A 21,831-nucleotide genomic window follows, 5' to 3' on the forward strand; every position below is an offset into this window, starting at 1 on the left:
AAAAAAAAAAAGTCATGAAAAAATGGAAAGCATTTAATAATTTCATGAGCATGTTAATGAGAAGTCAGAGGAAGTAAAATACTAACCAAATCAACTTCATGAATATAAAAGACAAATGGTGGGGAAATAGTCGAATAGGTTTTTAGGAATGAATATTGTGCTTTTGTTCATCATGTTGGTGCTAAAAAAAATCCGGTTTATTATTATTAATAATATAAAAATAAAAAATAATAATGGGGTTAGGCCACTGCCCAAATCCATATTAGGCGCTGCTGTCCTGATCCAATATAGAGGGTTGAGTGGTATGGATAAGCAAGGTGAACTTTAGTTGCACAGATAGGAATGTAATGGCTTCCTGCTCTCATTCAGGGGTGGTTTGCAAAAGAGCAATCAAATCAGGACAATTAAAAAATACACAAGAAAAGAAAATCAAAAAAACTAATAAAAAGGAAAACGTTGCAATTTTTTTTTTTTTACATTTTATTCATTTCCATTAATTTTCCCCAGAAACCCCACCAAGGTCCCCCACTATAATTTGGGGTCACAAACGTATCAACACCATCCATTAATTTTTTCTGGTGGAGATTCCACAGGCGAAATATACACAGAACTAAACACAAATAATTCTGCAATTATCATTTGAAAATGTCAGTAAACAGCTGGGTGTCACCAGAGTACTGACAGCTGAAATGTCAAGCACAGCCAATCACAGGGGTTCCCTTAATGAATGGGGCTTTTTTGAACTAATTGCAAATTTAAAGCTAAACTACAGAAGAATAAAAACAGCACATGGTATTGCTGGGTCTTTGTATAAATGAATTAGCCCCTATGATTCATTCATTTTAGCACAAGATTTAAAAGTGTGGCTCGTAGGTGAAAACTGTGCACTAAATGTAAACAGTTGTCCTTTTGTTTCTCTTCCTATCAGCATGCTCCTTGCATTGTAGCACAACTGATTGGCTCCTTGGGCAGCTTCTTCCACTCTTAGTCTGGGCTCTGCTGTGCAGGGTGTGTAAAAGGCCAATACTGGATCAGCTTGCATTTATTTGTCTGAATTAAAGAGAACCTGTACTTTTAGGAAGATGCAGTATGGCGGCTCAGAAGTTAGCTCTCTGGCCTTTGCAGCGCTGGGTCCCAGGTTCGAATCTCAGCCAGAGCATTATCTGCATGGAGTTTGCAGGTTCTCCTTGGGTTTTTGTGGGTTTTCCCTGGGTACTTTGGCTTCCTGCCACATTTCAAAAACATGCAGTTAGGTTAATTGGCTTCCCCCCAAATTGTCCTTAGACCGTATAAATGACATATGACTAAGGTAGGGACATTAGATTTTGAAGCCCTTTAAGGGACAGCTAGTAATATGACTATGGACATTATACAGCGCTGCACAATATGTCGGCGATATATAAATATCCAATTTTTCCAGACAAATGTCAAAGGAGCCAGCGATTTCAGATCAGCAATGCTATGCTTTAAATGCAACAAGGCTATTGTTAAGGGGATGCAACATGAAATGAAGACCCTGCTGCAGATAACGGGGACAGATAAAACTAAATTTTATAGAATTTAAAGAATTCATATGTGACCACAGTTCCTTTTTAATGTACGAGAACAGGAAATTCCTTTAGGAAAATGTTTATACTTAAAAGAATACATTACACAGTCCTCCATTGATTTTTCAGCACACATGACCTCTTGTTAGAGGATATTACAAAGAATTACAGCGGCCAGTCGGTTTCCCTATTCGTAACACCAGAGGCATTTCATAGGGTCATGGAACGCTGGGTGACGTTCCGCAGACATGGATGTCATTTGTGTGCAGATATTAACCCTTCAGACTGTCCCAGAGGCCTCTCCTAGTGGGTCGGTTGGACTTGTTTACAAATGAAACACAAAAGAAGATTTTGGAGCACTTTTAATACAAACGGTAAACATTCACTAAAGACAGTGGAGGCTGTTCACTTATTTATTATGGTGAACTCAATCATCCAACCACATACATACTAAAAAGCCTGAGTTTTTAGTTTTCCTTGCAGATAATTCGGTATTCTCTGAAAACTATTTTTTTTTGTCCCATCACCTCATCCATGAAGATAAGTGAAAATTCACTTTGCAAAGTGGACATGTGTTATTACACAGTCTGTATGGATCTGTACAAAATGAAGGGGTGTTGTGTGCCAATGCTGCCTGTTCTATGCAGCTTCATATAGACTTGCAGTTACAGAGATATAGTCTGAAAGCAAACTCTATCTGGATAATCATGTTGTATAAAGACCAAAAGTTCAGCGGCTAGGGAAATAAACATATACCAGATATCAAACCCTATGGACATAATTAATCCAGAGGATGGCAAAAACAAATCCTGGTACAGTTTGCTTTATCAATGGGAAAAAAAATCCCTCTTGGTCCCATGAGGCAATTGGATGTTCCCTGGATATGGTGTCTTGTCATTAATTCTTAATAGCCAGTTATATTCTGTGCTTCTAGAAATAGACCCAGCTTTTTCCTAAAGCAGTCTATAGTAGTTGCTGAAACTACTTCCTGAGGGAGCCGATTGCACATGACTTTCCATGATCAATCCCCTATTATTTAGCTGTTGAATGGACAATATTTGTATACAAATATGTAAACATTATAAATATATGTAAAATGACACGAAAACATATACACACTATGCTATATATTCCATGTGTTGTGAGGCTGCCACACCAGCCTGCTTACTAATATTATGTGGGTCCCTTTTGTACTATCAATAGAGCTCTGACCTATGAAGACATGGAATCCACAAGACCTCTGAGGTGCCCTGTGGTATCTGGCATCAAGACATTAACTGTAGATCCACTGCCTCAGCTGGCCTGCCTTTTACCCTCCAAAGTGCAACCTACTGCCTTCTCTTCCCTGGGAACTCAACTGCCCACCTGATCTAAAAGAATCCCTGACTCCTTAGACCAAATCATCATTTTCCATTGCTCCATGGTCCAGTCCCAACGCTCACATTCCTATTGTAGGCACTTTGGATGGTGGGCATGGCTCAGTGAAGTACTCTGACTGGTGTGCTACTTCTGTGGTAGGTAGCTCCTCTGTGGAATTGGACCAGGTAGGCTAGTTAAAATGACCCCCCCCCCCACCCTTCCCACTATGCACACCAATGAGCCTTGGATACCCACAACCCTCTTGTGGGTCCACTATTTGTCTTTCCTTGGACCACATTTGGTGGTCTAAAAACTGTATATTGGAAACAACCCACTTTCCATTTTGGAAATCCTATGACCCATTTGCTTTGCCACCACAATTTAGACCCAGCCACAAGTAGAATTGCTCTATCACAACCATTTTGCTACATCGGCCCACCACCTTCTTGAAACGCTTGATGCTGTTGTTGTATTCTCCTCACTCTCCAAACTGTGTTTGCAGTAACAATGAATTATTAGACACTCCCCAGGCCTAATACAGGATAACAAACATTTCCACAGAACATCGTCCATTATCATTCAGCACACTCAGCGAAAACCATAACTTATTTAGCCAATATTGCTTAAATACGACTTGCCCATGTACACCCTCCTTTCCAATGGACAATTTTGGGACAAGTTCCCCTTTCGGTTCCCTATTTCAGGGATGGTCTCTTTTAGCATTTTCTCAACAATGATGTTTTATTATGCTAAAATCAACTAGATTTTATTCAAATGAATTCGTTCATTGTGCTTTAAAAGGAACTAGAGGTTTCCTCTGGTAACTTTTAGTAAAGCCACACAGAACATAACCTCACCCAAAAAAAAAAAAACAGTTTGGGATTATATTCAGCATAATAGAGTTTATTTTACAAAGGGGCGGAGAAACTTAAAAGAATGGGAAAGTTTCACCATGAATGTAATGAATACAAAATTCAGTTTGCAAAGTATACCAATAGTGGATAAAGTATTGCATTTACAGAGCTTAATAAAAATTTTACTTTTTGACCAAGAAAGTCTTCCAGTCTTGGGCATGCCAACATTGTTTCCTTTATTTCCCTTGTACATGATTGGGTATTCTTTACAACATGATTGTTGACTTTGCAAAGATAACAATCTATTCGAGGTGCCGACACATGAGGGCCAGGGTATACTTTCTTCCAACGTGCCAACCTACCTTAAGGCTGGCATGTTAAAATCACCTTACGTTATCCATGATAGGCCAAAGAAACCTCCAGAAGGTGAGGGCAGAAATTACCAACATCCCCTTGTGTCCTCCCAAATGAGAAAGCGCAGTGATCATTCTTGTACGCCATTTCGGTTTGTCGGAGGACAGTTAAGCAGATACCTCATTTTACCCAAGACAATCAAAAAAACAATATCGGCCGACGTATATCTTAAAAAACTACAATGCACTGCTCCTGTTCCAACTGCTTTCCCATTTGTCACCCTAACACAATAAAAACTTTAAAATGGTTGTGTGGTCATCCATTATACCGGCATGTTCAGTTCTGTCAGAAAGGCTACCCTGAGAAATGCCAGGCAGCCATAGCTGAATATGGGAGGTGGCTGCAACAAGCCTGCTGAAGTCAGCAGCAGTGAAATGTGGGAAAAAAATCCAATTTTCAGGACATGCTGTGATTTGGAAAACTATATGTCATTCAGTTAGGGGCTTGCATCCAATTTAAACATTTGCTTAATGTGGACATGATGAATAATAAATATAATACTTTACATTTCTCAATTACAAACTTCTAAAATAAGAACCTAGAAAAATATAGGTTTTCAATAATCCCTTCCAACAAACTGCTGATGCAAACTTTTCACTGGTTCAATGCCAGACCGTGCATAGTTTATGATCCTTTACTCTCTGTTCTGTGGACTAGGTCATTAAAAATAATACTGAGAGCCTTGAAAAGGTTTGTAAACGTCAGATTCCCACCGATACGATATGAGCGTCTGGACAAATCCATGAGCAACAGGTTATGAACGCTTGCAGAAGTAAGGGAGGAGAGCATAGGGCGGTGTCACTTGCTTGTTCTCATTCCTCTCCATGGAACAGAACGGCGCTGTATCTATAGCACTCGTTTGTTTATCCTTCAGTCGTTTGTCACTGGAATCAATTGTGGAAGATTGTTTCCAACGATTATAATTAGGGTGTGTACACAGCCTAAGTTTTAACTTCCTGGCTGTCCTTCTTTTAGATGTGGCTGCACTAGATCACAGCTCAATTCCTAAGAGCAAAAAGTTTTTACTGTGTGGCTGATATAGATGTGCAAATCTGGTTACAAGTTTGCCACTTCTGGGTGAACAGAAGAAGTTTGCCGTATGCCCAAGAGATGCCAACTGCACACTTACCTGAAAATCTAGCATGTGTACAGTGGTGTCCCAATATCATTCAGCAATCTGCTATGGTGGACCACTAAACAACCAATCAACCAATGATGACCGCATTAAATACCTAATATAAAGGGAGCAGTGTGGTACCTCCTGCTTGTCCTCCCCCTTTCTCCTTCTATAAAGCTGAACAGTGTTGTGTGTAAAGGGCTTGTCTGTTCTACTGTCCCTTGAAATGTACACAAAAGGTTATTTCCAGTGATGGAATTTGGACGTGTGTACGTAGCTTTCGTCTACAAAGGAGACAAAGCCCATGGTAATCTGCTGTTATTTCCACACGGTCACTAAACCCAGTTTTACGAGTGTCTTGAGCATCCTCTAAAGATGAGTCACAAGCTCATCAATTAGTCACTTCCAGTGGATAAATCTGCTGAAAGCAGTAACTGTGCCTAACTCAGTGAAGCAGCACCATCCTTGTCCCCTGATCCCAGCCACTTCCTGCAGGAAACTCATTATCCTGGTCTATTTACTTCTCCTGCTTTTATGTCACAATGTTGTTCTCTGAATCTTTCAACAACACGCCAATGTTATTTAGAGAGCCGCACGGTCACCATGTGTCCCCCCAGCTGGGAGGAAGTGGGGGCATCGGAACGTGGTGTCAGAAGTCTTTGGGTGTACCTAATAAAAGAGGTAACAGAACATTAGTTCAATCCTGACTACATGAAAACCAAAGCATTAATTCTTGGTGTCACCGCAAAAACACATCGGTAAGTTAAAAGTAATAGCTTGTGAAAAAATAAAATAGTAAAATTGTAAAACCTCCTTGTGCTGCACTTTTACAGAAATTTTGCCTCCTTTTTGCTACAACTAATTGTTTCCAGTTTTCTGTGGCCACACACTTTTTTATGCCAGTTTAGGCATAATAAACCTACCCATAGGATTGGCCTACAGCCATCACGGAGGTTCATGTAGACAGAAAGTTGTTGCAAAGAGGCTGCTGTATCAGCAGTACTGAAATGCTACGAAGACCCCTGCTTATTAAAAACATTTAGGCTGGAAGGGGTTTTAGCCACCTGTCGATCTTGGAAGCATTACAAATACCCCAAAATACCTAATGTCTTTATGTCCTGTCCTTCAGCTCTACAAGAGAAGTGAACCTTGTTTTCAGAAACCAGAGAACGCATCCTTTAACAATAGCAACGCCTCTAGTAATGTTAGAACAGCCATGATTCATTTGAGAGTCACTGCCAACCATTAGTGGTGGGGTCTGTGAATTATTTCACGTCTATGGCATATTACTTGTGTCCCACTAGTGTCTATTAGTTTTGGATAGATTAGGAAAGAGAACTTGTAGCAGTTTTTTTTCTAAGACAAGATAGTGAATAGAAGCATCACTCCACTTTATTGGATTCACCATACAGTGTTAACAGACCATTTAAAATAAATAGGCCACGGGTGTTTATGCATGTGGTTGTACTAGAACACAGATAACCCATCCTTTCCTAAAGCTCTCCTCTTCCTGCTGTGTCTCTGGGACTAGAATAGGAAAAATCGCCTTTATGGGACACAAAAAAGAAATATAAGAAAGAAAGAAATCTTCCTTTGACATTTACTTGAAGTATAGCACTCCAATGTTATGCCTTTGAAAACTGACCCCGAGAAAGGGCGCCATTTAAGGTTGTTGTTGGGTACAAAATATTTTTCAGAACCATTTAGACTTCTTTTTCTCCTTTTTATTTCATTGATCTGATGTAATAGATCTCCATCTCTTGTCAGACCTCCCTTAAGGCTATTGAAAAGATAAACATAGAGCCCCCAAAGGGTGGTTCTTTGATCTGTCACAGGATCTGTAACATGAGCATGTCCATGGGACAATTTAGCAGGTACAGCCAGATAAATTATCAAAAAGTTCTTTACTAAACCATAGAAGAAACTTCTAAAAAAAAAAGTCACAATCCAAAACAAACCAAGATATTTATTCCAAAATAATATCATAGTGGACAGAGCCCGGGAAACTTTATCTTCCTGGAGATATTGGTGCATCCTATAGTGCTTGTTTGTATTGCAAATACAGCCATCTGTTATTATACGTTATTTATAAAACAACAATGTATTACAGCCCTGTACAATGGAGGGTAATGGCATATCTGCACACATAGAAAAAACAAACTATGGAGGAGAAGAGGACACCAGCCAATCAATTTAATCCAGCGTTTCACAACCAGGGTTCCTGGGGATTCTTAGATTTTATTTCCTCATTGCTCTATCAGGTCAATTACCACTGACACCAATGATCTTTTTGGCTATCTGTAAGGGTGACATTCTACCCAATTGCCAGCCATGTAAGAGGAACTCTTCCCATTGATCATCACACTAATGTACTGTGATCTGTGGATATAATATTTATAGTCGGGGTTCCCTGAACACCTCAAAGTTATTTTAAGTGATTCCCCATGTTAAAAGGATCAAGAAAGGCTGTTCTAGGCTCAAATCCAAACTCTTAAGCCGCATACACATGTGCAATAATAGTCGTTTGAAAGGATCTTTCACGATCCTTTCCAACGACTATTATTGCACGATGCATGAACGAGTGCTGTACATACAGCACCGCTCTGCTCCATGCAAAGGGGAGGGGGAGAACGACGGAGTGGCACCCCAGTGCATGCTCCCTCCCTTCCCTTGCGTTACGATGGTTAGTCATCCATGGATCTGCCAGGACGGTTGTTCGGACGATGGGCGACTGGCGCTGTACACACGACAGATTTTTGCCCGATATCGTTCCCGAGCGAGAACCGTTGGACTCGTGTACGTGGCTTTAGGCTTGGTTCAAAGAAGATCCACTACCAATTTAGCACTAACCCAAATCCACTTGATTTTGTTAAATAAGGAATCTGCAGGTCAGAAGCCCCAAAACACTGCTCATACACACTTGTACAATATTCTGCCCTTTGGACAGTACACAGTGGTGATTTTGTGTAAAATGATTACATGCTGTAATGTTTTTTCGCTCAGACATCATTCTCTACAATGCTGGACCAACAAAACTACATAGTATGTACTTTAAGGGTCCATCAACAGTCCCAGCCTTGGAGAAGAGAAGTGTGTTGACTTAGAGGAGAAGGAAGGACACAGTAAGTAAAGTCCTTTTTGATATTCAGAGTGACATAAATGATAATTTTACCAGATAGCCAAATCATTTCAGGCGTTAAGTTGTGAGCCCACCGTACTATATCTTTATACGATTTATAGCGATACTAAACCCAGTTATACTTGCCCCTTCCCTGTCTGTTTGCAGGTGCCACATCTTCTTCCTTCTCTTCCTTGTTGCGATCTTCAGCCATCTTGATTGGCCAGGGCGAGGTAATTCCTGCGCAGGGAATACCAGGCTGTTTTGCAGGTACAAATTTTGACAGCTATAGGGAGCGATCAGGTAATAATGTCTATTTGCAGATGGGACATTGTTGAACCCTTTCTGCCCGATCTCAAATTTTTAACATGGAACTTTAATTCTGCTTTTACTTCTCATTTTTGCCCCTCGGTCCTACTCCAAGGTTTTAAGCATCGCCTAGCTGATGGGCAACAAATCTGAAAACGGTTTAGGTAAATTGGTATAAACAATACTGTAGAAAAGCAAGGAAGTCAAGTACATGCTGCTCAACACCCTTCTATAAACCTAATACTTTGTTTGTGATGGACAAAGCATGAGTTCACTTCAAAGTTACACCAACATTCTTGCTGCGATAAACGAATAAAAAAAACAACACAAAGGCTGAAAGATAAGTTCTAGGCAGATACAAAAGAAATAGTTGAATGCAGCTCTGTAATCATTTCTACAATCCTTAATATAAGACATCCTCTTAGTCTGTAAGCTCCTCTGGGCAAGGTCCTCTCCGTCCCTGCATCATTGTCTATATCTGTCTGTCATTTGCAACCCCTATTTATTGTACAGCACTGTGCAATATGTTAGTGCTTTATAAATATTAATAATGAATATATATAATGCATACATTTTTGGTCAGCAGTGAAAGGAACATGGAGCGGCATGTTCCCCATTAAATCTATTTTTTACTCCTTCTTTACGTAATGTACCCAGCAGGACTTCTAACAAGGCTTTAGGTTACCATTGGAATATACAGGTCAGCTTTACCCAGTAAATAAGAACTCTTGTGTCATGAACATAATCTTTCAATGCCTTCCTTCCTTAAATTGCTTTCCTCACGAGAGTGAAAGCAGACTTGTAGTAAGTGAACTGAAAAATAATTTATAGCCATTTCCCACTCAGAGTTTACTAGTTCCTCTTTTGTGAATAGGGAAAAAAATATTATTATAAAAAAGTATTTTTAGTGCATAGACATTTATTTTTATATTCACATTGAATTCAATTATTGATGTGAATATTTACATTTAAACTTTAATTAAAAGACAAGATTTGCATTTTCTCCTTTCTGTGGTTTCCTGTACCTCAGACATTCTAATAAATTCCCTCCCTAAATGATGTGCTGAAATAAAATAATTGTTTTCAATTAGTCTGAGCAGACTGGTAGGGTTCCTAAGGTCTGGTACACACAAGGAGGTGTACATAACCAACAATCTGATATAGGCAAGGAGAGGGGAGACTATTCAACAGGCTCAGACTTATTCCAAGATGACAATGCCAGGATTCATCAGGCTCAGATTGTGAAAGAATGGTTCAGTGAGTATAAGATGACATTGTCACACATGAATCGGCCACCAGAGTCCAGACCTGAACCCCATTGAGAACCTTTGGGATGAGCTGAAGAAGACTTTACACGGACTCTCCCAATCAATAGAAAAATTAATGCAGCTCTGGAGAGATATAAATGTTGTGGCATTGTATAAGCTTATTGATATCAAGGTAAACGTGTGTCTTATTTAGAGGTAAAGGCGTTCCAATGACATAGTATAGGCTTTTTTTGGCCAGGCAGTGCGTAATATACACAAGGTTGTTATATATAACACATGCAGTATGCTAGAAGTGAGTCATTCAGATTGAGCTTTGAGCTCTTTTCACTTCAAAGCGGTGATGTCACAAAGAAAATATCTGAGCAAGGTATGACAAACCAATGATATCTCCAGTTTTTACTATTCCATTGGACGCTCGTTCTCACCTCAAGAATGTGAGTCACAATGATTACAGAATAAACATCTGGTTTCTCACTTTTCTCTTTTTTTGTGGGTTTTGAAGAAGTGGTAGACTGGATGATGGCATAATGGACAGCATGAGTATAATTAGTGGTGGGTTGGCAGGTAGACCAGATTTCCGTTTCATGATTATTTTTTGACTCTTCCCAACCTAATGTGACTATCTTGAATTCTTCACTCAGGACACAAACCACATCCTGCCTATTAGGAATTGTCCCAGGACTTCATCAGAGACACTCCCGGGAAAATACAAGGGAATGCACTCACCCTATGTCTGGACTTTGGGCTGGAAATCCCGGAGTAGGAGTATTTCGTGAATAATGACCTCTTAGCACGAGGGTCCGACTGTGGAATGCAAGGCATCCCTTCTTATAACATTCCCACATCTGGAAACAGCTGGTCTGTTGCAATGCAATACATACGTCTATAGCCATATACAATCACCACCTACAGACATTCTAGGCTTTTGTGTTATGTTTTGTATAGTCTTTGTGCCTCAAACCATTCAAAGCAAAGTGGCAGAATCTCCTAAATCAACCCAAACTCACTTATACTCAACTTTGCTGCCCTCTTACATTGGAACTACTGCAGAACTTCAGATTTTTTGGGGTATGGAGTAGCATGGATCCTCTTCTTCTAATGTTAGGAGGTATGAGAGGAGGCAGCAGTAGACAAACTTATTTGGCAAATCAAATTTCTGATTTGTGAGCAAGATTCTTTTTTGGCAGACTATTTCTTTGTATAGTCTGCCAGAATACAAGCCCAGGTCCATATCTTGTTCATGAACCTACAAGTGACCCCCCCCCCCCCACTGTGCGTTTTTTTTTAACTTTTAAAAGGTCAAACCTACAAGAGGGACAACTAAGGAGGAATGAGAGACAGATGGATTTGGTTCCTAAAATGGACAACCTCTTATAATGAGGAACAGTTGGGAGCTGTGGATCTGTGCAAACATTATCCATATTTCGAGCATATGTTGTGTTTCAATAGAGTGCGATGACCAGCTCACCTAACTTCCCTCCAGTCACTTGGTATAAATAAATAGGGAGTCTACAGACATTCCGAAAAAATGTTTAGAACCTACCACTTATTTTTTGATTTTGATATAGCATAAAAGTCAAAGTTTGTTTGATCCTTACCCAAAACTGAAAATGTCCCAAAATGCAAGTCTTTGCTTGTAATGGAGGAAACTTTCTAGGTGCAAAAACCCAATAACCCAACAAAACTCCACTGAGCTATCAAGATCTTAACACATATTGTAAGGACACACAACTCTCCACTGATGCAATAATTAATTCATTTCTGTTTTTTATTACAGAAGTGATAGACACAACAGGAGAGGAAGCAGAAGAAATGCGCAATAAAAGTTTGTATTACAAGAATTTACCATCAGCTTTATCCTATAATTAATTTGCTTCAACCTTACCTGTCCATAGTCGCTGGTGAACAGCACCTCGATGTCATTGCTGGAGGTGACAGTGGCAGGCACCAAGCTTCCATTTACTACAAGCCATACATGGCTGCCCTAAAAAAGAAAAAAGGATTTAATTCACCAGAAACAGCTAAACAAATTACTCTAAAGTATAACCTGCACTTGTCAATGGAAAGTCTGTCTGCATTTGTCAACTACACATGGCAAACTTGGAACTAGGAAGTGAGATAAAGAGATGTTCAAAAGAAGAAAAACACATAGGAATCTACCTAATAAACCAATGAGAACTCTATGAATGGTCCATAAAATCAGGCCATGGTTGGGATGAACCTTCTACTATAGCAGAGAGTGGATTGGAATATCCACTCAAACAAAGTGTCCCAAAGCAGCTTCAGTGCCATGTTTATTATTTAGTCCTTTTATTGTGCATTTGAGCCACAGATTGTCAAATGTATGCATAGCAATCACAGGGTTTACAGAATGAGGTTTGGTAAGACCAGAAATAGAGACAACCAAAAAAAGGCAAGAAGGATAAAGGAATTTGGTTCCAAAGGAGAGGTAACCCCACCAGCCATGGGAGCCATGTTTGTGGTATTTGGTCATGGGAAGCACTTTAACTTAGGCTTAAGAACAGCTAATGGGTTTGCTTTAAGCAGTTCTTTTGCATGTGAATCCAACACTGAAACATTGAAAAGCATTTCCCCTTTAACCCAGTGTCTGAGTGCCAGCCAGCCTTTATCTTTATGTTCAAGGGTTATCTTTTAAGAAGGTTAGATGATAAGAATGATCATATGGAACATTGTGCAGATAATAGGCTGACAGTTCCTAACAGAAGCAATAATACTACAAAAAAAAAAAAAAAAAAAAGAATAAAAATTGAATTGAACAGACAGTGTTTCCTGGCTAACATCAGAATTTCTATTAGACTTTGCCATCGCCTCCAGTTCCATTCTGTCCTCAACAATTGTTGTAAATGACATATCATTGGGAAAATTCTCAGCATGTGGTCAGTGGCATCCTGGGGAGCTTCAGAAAACGGGGCAATAATTTTATTGCCATCACCCCACCATCTGACAACAGAACACCCAGACACAGACAGGGGACGCGTCCTTTAGGCTATATGCCCATTCATATCTAGGTGTTACTGCAGTGCATTGTCACCGCTGGACTGATCCCTCTATGACAATGGCTCACAAATGCAGATAGTATTTCCTCTCCGGCGCAGTCAGGATGATTGTCACCTGTGGGGATGAGCTGAAAGAGTGATTGGCAGTCGGTCGCCGGCATGTACAATCCATCTGTGCAGAATAAGCAGCAAAGGAAGAGGATCAAAAAAAAAAAGAAAAAAAAAAAAGCTTTTTATCTACCAATTTCTGAGCGAGAAGCAAATTGGCCCAAAATTGTAGACGCTATGCCTAAATAATTTACGATGTCATATGTCTTGTACAGCAAAGTTCCTCCGACATCATCCCACTGGGACTTTACTCTTCAGAACCAAAATATCCTTTCGGATGTAGCTAATTTTAGCTAAATCCATATTTATTAAGAATAAAGACAGTCAGATAACTCAATGTTTCCACATTTTGGGTTGAGTGGGAAAGGGTTAAGATTTAGGAAACATGCAACCCGACTGGTGAATTTTTCCCCACTCTTGTGTTTTTGTGACATCTCTACCAAAATTTTCTACAGAAAGACACAGCCAGTAGTAAAAACCATTGTTCAGGTTGTTACCTCCCCTCTACACAACATGGATTTTTATTCGTAGATTGTTAGCAATAAGAATATTCATTTTTAACTGTTGAAGGTTGGACTGGCCCACCAGGCAGTTTTGTCAAAAACGTCCGTAATGCCCAACGATATAGCCCCAGCATTAGTTTTTTTTTTGTGCCATATTGGGGTGACTGGTGGACCCGTTGCCCTTCTTCTCACTTCCTATGGTGGTCCCCAGACAGACCTAAAACATACCTTATGTTCTGCCGTTTATGCAAGCTTCCCTATCTTCCCTGATCATTCAATACAATACCTGCACTAGACAAGGCCACTGAATAATTATACTGCAATGAACAATCACTCCTGCCTGTCACTTGTTCCAGTTTCCTATCTCCACAAAAAAGAAAACCTCCCCAGAGGCCTTTTCTGTGTGTCCAAACTCTACAGGATTATTACAGTTAATTAGATTAATGCACCTAGGCACTGCTCCGCCATTGAGAACATAAGTCATTGAGCTAATAGTGGCTACAGTAATAGATACAATATGCATGCACCTTTCCATGTTATAAATATTAAATAAAACTGCAGGCTATTCCAGTCAAATGGCAAAATTAGAATGAATTGCACAAAAAAGAAAAATGTTGCCAATTTGCATTCACACATTTTTGTGCTGAAGATTGACATCTTTATTCAGCATCCACAACCCATCCCCCCTGTTTGGGGACACACAATAGAAGAAGTAGCAGCCCTCCTAGGTGTACAGCGGGAAGGAAATCGGTTACATCACTTGTGATCCTCCCAAACACACAGCCTGAAATGACATTCCTTTGTATCCGTCACATATGGTAGAACACTGGAAGATGCATTCATTCCTATGTTTAGGCTGGGAGGGTGCTGTGGGGACGATGGAGGGATTAATCAAGCACAAATTGTGTGGAGGCCCAGAGACCATAGCAAATTGTCCAATTCTTCACACGGTGGGGGTTTACGGGTACATGCTGGGAGGCGGCAGGTACACCGAGTTGGTGGGGAGGGAGGTAAGAGTGAAATATTATGTATGCAATCATTTCTTGTTTTAAATCACCAGTAAAATATTGCAAGCTCTGTATGAAGTCCCATAGGAATGAGCCGCCACGTGACGGAAGGTCTACACAAAAAAAAAAAAAAAAAAAAGAAAAGAGGTTTCTCCTAACAAAGATGAGTGCTGACTGTAAACAAAGAAACCATTTGGTAATTTCATGCAGATTTCCATTAGATTAACTAATGAATGCATCATTGCAATATACCACCCATGCCATATAGATATGCATACAAAAATTCTCAGTGGTGGGTTGTCATACAATTGATTGGGTTTGTGATTGAAAAATGCCAGAAAATTGTCATGTTTATGAGAAGCATGGGGATCCATAGCTGGCTATGTACAGGGATGTTCGATAGAGCGTTCATTTCTTTTTTGGTTGTAATTGCAAGAAAGTGTAATTAGGCTGTCGATTGGTACCCCACTTTTGACTTCACAACGGATTAAATTTTGATAGCTAAATCAAATGATCATACCAACTGATTACAATTATATTTGCCATTTCTAGTGCATGGAAAATCAGTGCTACCAAACTGCTCAGCGTCAGCCCCATTTATGGTCTATTGCTAAGATGCCAAATGTAGCATCCCACCCAAGGATGCAGCTCAGGGGTTTGAGAATTTGCAAACTCACCGCCAGCCTGCCTATAGCCCAACGGGGTAAACCACACCAATCCAATAATGGTATATAACTTATCCATTTACTAGCCTCCCCAAAGAAGACCAGTGCTCCATAGACATGAGCTTTAGTGGCTTAGTGGCTGAATTGGTTGATCAGATCTGAAGTCTATAAGCACCATTAGGACCCCTAAACTGCTTCTGCATTCCCTTCCATTCAAACCTTTCAATTTTTATTGCAAAAAAACAGACACGGTGCTGTAATTGCTGCCCGACTGGTTTCATGGTGATGCCAGCACTTCATCAAGACACCTGTGATAGAAAGGTCCATCATGTCCAGTTAGTGTAACAGGCTGTGAAATTACAGCGACTCAGCAGCTTGGGGAATGGCTGGTTGGAAAAGTGGGTCAGTGGCAGGCAAGTTGAATTTAATCATTTCCAAGTTTTATTTTATCAGCTTTATAGCGCTAAAACTTTCTGCAGCTCTGTACAATAAAGCTACGTACACACGTCAGATTTTTATCGCCCGATAATCGACATCGGCCAATTATCGGGCGAAAATCTGCCGTGTGTACAGTCGGTGTCGTCCATCGTCCGGACGACCGNCCTGCCGGATCCACGGACGATGGACGACAGCCGATCCTAATGAAAGAGAAGGGGAGAGCGCGCAGCAGGGTGCCGCTCCGTCGCTCTCCCCCTCCCCTCTCCATAGAGCATGAACGGTGCTGTATGTACAGCACCGTTCATGGATCGTGCACTCCCTTGTCGTTGGAAAGGATCGTGAAAGATCCTTTCCAACGACACAAATTTCAAGTGTGTACACAGCTTTAGAGTACATCAGACTATTTGCAGCTTACAATCTTTTGTGTCTACAGCAGTCACAAGTAGAAGATGCAAACTCTATGCAAACCAAAATCAATATAAGTCAAACCCAAGCCCCCGTTCTGCAAGGTAAGGCAAATTTATTATGCTCTTGACTCATTGGTTCTGTAAATATTTTGTTTTACAAAACTGCAATTAGTGCTTTTGTCCAGCGCCTGTCCAGCTAGAGAAACACTGTACTATGTAATTATTGCATGGGTCTGTAATTGTAAATCTGGTTTCATGGCTGAACAGGCAGATTCCAGCATTTAATAATAAGAAAAGGTCCTTAATACGGGGCAACATCCTCTATGTCATTACCTATTTGTCTAAAGAACCCAGATTGTCTGACTCCATGGCGTCTCTGTGACAGGTACACTTCAACATTTTATAACACACAATAACAGAGGAATTGTGATTAGAGGTTTACCTCTCCTATAAAAGCCTCAGACCTATCTTGGAACAGACAGTGACCATAAATGGCTGGAAAAAAAAATACAACCTCAAACAGATGTGACAAAAGGACGTGCTGACCACCCCCAACTTCCTCCCAAATGTACAGTGACCACAGACTGAAGACACGTGAGAACTGCCAGTGCTCCACCTGTAATGATGGACAGCCAACATAATCCATTGGGGAAAAAAAAAATAAAACAATATGTATAATATATGGTTCATGTTTCTATACAGATTGCCATATATGAAGGATAAAATGGACAACACATCTTTGCAGCGTGCATTATGATGCATGGTAATGTGTTGTGTTATAGCAGCCTGCATGTGCATGTAGCATTTTTGTAAAAAGTATGATGCCCGGTGCTACAATGCACATCCATACACATGGTGCATCGAGGATCCATTATAAATTCATGTGCATTGAGGGTTACCACTATGCAGCAGTATGACCATGAGGCATTTCAAATTACTGCATGTGATTTGCTATTGTGGTGCATTAATTTGCTGAAAGTGCAAGATTAATTGTACATCAGGCTCACAGAATTTAGTGATAAAAATAACAATTTACAGCCCCACTATAATAACAGTATTTATAAAACAGCAACATATTATGCAGTGCTGTACAATAAATAGGGGTTGCAAATGACAGACATATACAGACAGTGACACAGAAGGAGGCGAGAACCCTGCCCTGAAGAGCTTACAATCTAGAAGGTGAGGGGTGGGGGGGGGGGTATCACACATTAGGAGGGAGATATGAAATGGTAGTGAGGGTTTAAAAGTCAGAAAACAGGTAGGCAAGTTTAAAAAGATAAGTTTTGGGGCTCTTTAAAATGAGCAGAAAAGTAGGAAAAAGCTGAATAGGACGTGGAAGACCAATCCAGAGAGTCCGGGCAGCTCTAGAAAAGTCTTGGAGCCATGTATGAGATGGGGTAATGAGTGAGGAAGTCATTGGTAGGTCATTGGAGGAGCGAAGAGAGCGGCTAGGGGAGTATTTTTCTATCAGGTCAGAAAGGTAGGTGGGATTAGAACGGTGGAGGGTTTTGAAGCAAAGCACATGAGCTTGAAGTTTATTCCAAGGTGCAATGATATTTAATGTAGAAACCTGCAAAGATAGGCAGCAGAAGATGAGTGGTGGGAAGAATGCATAAGTCTGGCTGCAGCATTTATAATTTACATCTTCGCAATGTGCATTAAGCAATATGATGCATGCCAATGTGGGTTGTGTTACGGCAGACTGCAAATGCATTTCTGCAAAACTATGATGCATTTCAATTCTCTATGCACATTATGAATGGATGTGCATTGTAAACATCCATTTACAAGGTGCATAGAGAATCTATTATACATTCATGTGCATGGATGTATATGACCATTTGGCATTTTAAAATTACTGCACATAATTTGCTATTGTAGTGGTCTTAGTTCATTAAAGGTTCAAGATCGATTGTACATTATCTGTGCATTAGCGCAGTTTGTGGGCGTTCTTGTATCAGATTTAATGGAACTGGCCACAGAAGCCTAATGGGCACAGTACCATTCATAAGTTAGCCGGGCCGAGATGTAAAAAGCACAGAGACAAGAACCGTTTTATAGTTTGTGGTGCTTGGATTACAGAGAGCTGTATTTTGGAAAGGACAACACAGGGATAGATTAAACTAGACCCCTAGGAACTAACCTCTAAATAACCCTTAAGTTTCCCCTTCTTTGAACCTTGACCCCCCCCCCCCCCTTCTCATGAGAAGGTAACAAATCATGGATACAACTGGGAGAGCATTGCCACCCTATACCAAAGTTCTAAAAGGCCCATTATGGCAGGATCGCAGAAAATATTGCTGCAAATCTAGACAGATAAAAAAAAATCATTCTATCAATTTGATACCCTGTGAGATTTGATATATAGGGTATACATATGATAACTCAAATTGCCCTACCCCTAACCAACCAGGTAAGAAAAATGGATAACCACAAACTCAAACATTCTAAATGTAGCATTGGATATATTGGCAATGAACAAACCCTGCACTTAAGATCTGGATCCTCTAGGTTGAAAATAATGAATATGGTACAGCAGAGGACAGGATAGAGCTATATCAGTTACAATGACATAATCCATCACAACCAATGAATAGAATAATAACTCTACTGGCAATAGACAGCCCGTGATACATTTACGCACAAACTGTGGGCATGGACCCTTTATTAGATTTGTGACACAGACAGTGAATCATTCCATTATCTCCGGGAAGAATCTGTTTGGGTCTCTTGCACATTGTTTGCTGGATAATGACGGAATACAGAAAATCATTTTAGTTGCATTGACACAAGCGGCTTTAGACTTTTGTCATGCTGTCACATTCTGCATCTTAAGAAAAAGAAAAAAAAAAACACGTCCTACGGTATTCACTGGAATGCAGCAAAATTACCCAACACTCATCATAAAACATGTTTGGGTCATCAGATACACACATCCACCATAATGACCACCTCATTTAGAGAGACTGTCCCTCTTTTGCAAGTAAAACCTCCTGTCCCTCTTTCAGTGAACACAGGATTACTGTGTTTTTGGCAATAATGCAGATCACAAGACTAACAATCCCCTGTTCTTGCTCAGTTTATAGAGATGGGCAGCAAATCAGCCTAAAGTGCCCAAGGCATTGGAGCCAAGCTCTGGGGTCATTTGATCTTCTGCTCTTCAAAGAGAAAGATTGTTAAACATTTATCACCATTTATCATGACACAATGGGGGGCTACAAATGACGACATTCTGATGAACATGAATTGCAGCCACAGGCATTAAGGATATAAAGGTATTTATGAGGATTAACTGAACACATTTACAAAAGAGGCAAAAGAAGTTTATCATTAATACATTATTGTAATACATTAGTTTTTTGACTGTAGTGACAATTTAACTAATAAGCTAGCTTCGGTAAAATTTATATTTCTTTCCCTCTCCGTGCCTCTTTGGCTCATTTACTAATTTGATATTTAAATCATATTTAAAGCAAACCTATCAGCACATTTTGAATATGATATATGTATAAGGGTGGCTAATCCATTTACATTTTCAGGAAGACACGTCAGCAGATCTCACGTCTATGCAGTGCAAGACTGGGTGACATGAGACAGGAAAAAACAAAATGTGGCCGTGCCTGTTGTGCCGTTTGTGCCCCAAAGACAGAGGCCAGGACAGTGCAGGACCTACTGGACTCTGTTTCAGAGGGTTAGAGGACTTTTCACCTGTACAGGTAACTGTTTTTTTTTTTAGAGCATCTCATAACTTACTATTGCAGATCACTTATTCCCACCTAATACAGAGGGCTCAATTTAGTAAAGCTCTCCAAGGCTGGAGAGGATACACTTTCATCAGTGTACAAGGGTGATCCAGCAAACCTAGTATGGATTTCCTAATTGGTATTTGTTTGCTAAAGTTTTCAATACTGGACCAGATCCATTCCAGATTCACTTATGAAAAGTGTATCTTCTCCAACCTTGGAGAGCTTCAATAAATCAGGGCCAAAGTCTCAGACCCAATACAGGATCAAGAAATCAAAAGGAACGCTCAGCATGGCAGCCAGCCAGCCAGCATTTTCAGCAGTGGCATTTCCTAGATTTCTTGGACAGGTAGATAATATTCAACTTATCTCTCATACCTGTATAATTCTAATGGATCAGATGTTCCACTTGCCCAATGATTTGTATTCCTGTCCTTCTACTTTTTACGTGTAGCAAATTGTCAAGGTTTACTGCATGCTCCACTGACGTGTTCCACTTGCAGCACGCTGTGGTTGAACATGGTTGTGCTGTGATTGGGTTGCAGTTAATGCTAATAGACTTGGAAACCCTTGCGTGCAGCGAGCAAACAATGGATTGGTCAAAAGCTAACTGCACTGTCCCCCTGCCCGCATGATTGGACACCTTACAAAAATTTTTGTTTTATAAAAGTCATGGAAGGCATCGCCCAATGTGCTTCTTCTACTTGCCAATAGTCGCATGTCAATCCCTTCCTTTTACAATCCACGTGAACCCTCCCCTTACATAACAGAGCTCCATGCTTTGGCAAGAAGAGAATTACAACAAAAAAGCAGTGTTGAAACCCTACTGTTGCAGAAACATGGACGTTAATGTTCTAGGCAATGTGCCGAATCGCAATAATGCCAGACAGATTTGAACACAGAGGGATGTTTGAAATAGCAGTTTATCATTGCTGGTACATAAAAGATTTTAGGATGTCAAAGACGAAGAGCTTCCTTTAGCATGGGAGGGGCAGACGGATAATGTACATTTGTTTCCCATGAGTCCTGACCTCAATAATATCTTACTAAGTGATCCCCCCCCCCCCACCACCATCACCATTTCCTTCCACTGACTCAGCAATAGGCCCTCCTGCTGATTCTATGTCCACATTCCTGTTAAACATCTGATGGGGCTCAAATAGTTAAAACCTGGGAATTCGGATCTTGGCCTGACTCTGGACCATCCCCATGAGCATGCAGAGCCTAGAACAGGCAGGATGGGTGTTGAGGAAATGTACAGCGTTGTATGCAATTCTTTATTCTCTACGGGAACTAGGAGAAGGATTTCAAAATGCTTTCTCATTAAATAAAAAAAGTTCTACCTTGTGGGCTAAATTCTAAGAATGCTTAAAGAGACCCGGTCCACCTATTTTAAGAATTTGTATGCCAATGGATGGTAGACTAGCTGGCACCAAAGTTTACCCAAAACATGTGAACAATGCTTGGAAAGCTGGCATCATACCATAAAATCCTATACCATATAAAAAAGAGATCTTCCACCAATATCTCATACAGAATGATAAAATAATTTCAAACAATTTTCAACATTTGTAAATCTGCAACTTTTATAATACTGCAAATAAAGTATTTTTAGGCAGTAATTGTGATTGTACTCTGGTGTGGTCACCCCTTCATATAGATTTCCAATCACTTGTAGCTGTATAAAGTATAATGCAAGCATGTTAAGGAAACCCTAATAGCTATGCAGCCATAAATGGAATGCATGAAGACAGGGAGTGGCTGCCAAGATGTTGCAGGAGATCCATGTAATGAATGGATGAAAACTGGGTACAAATATACACTGAGCTCTAGCAGTCTGAAGAAAATTGCAAGCAAGAATGTATGACTAGATTTTTTAGCTATAAATAGTATGCCTATTCAGCAATAAAAAGCCTGCTTTTTTTTATTTTTTTATTTTTGTTGGGGGAATAAG

The 21,831-nt window shown here is 40.1% G+C and overlaps 1 protein-coding gene across 1 annotated transcript in view; it reads right to left on the minus strand.

The window, feature by feature from the left end:
* The window catches only part of LOC140335451 (unconventional myosin-X-like), an 89,314-nt gene that overhangs the window by 53,637 nt on the left and 13,846 nt on the right, over positions 1–21,831 (minus strand). The window contains exon 2 of the mRNA XM_072418061.1: positions 11,872–11,970. Within this exon, the coding sequence (XP_072274162.1) occupies positions 11,872–11,970 (99 nt within the window). The remainder of the gene's footprint in view (positions 1–11,871; positions 11,971–21,831) is intronic.

Source organism: Pyxicephalus adspersus, chromosome 7, assembly GCF_032062135.1.
Source record: "Pyxicephalus adspersus chromosome 7, UCB_Pads_2.0, whole genome shotgun sequence".
Classification (NCBI taxonomy): domain Eukaryota; kingdom Metazoa; phylum Chordata; class Amphibia; order Anura; family Pyxicephalidae; genus Pyxicephalus; species Pyxicephalus adspersus.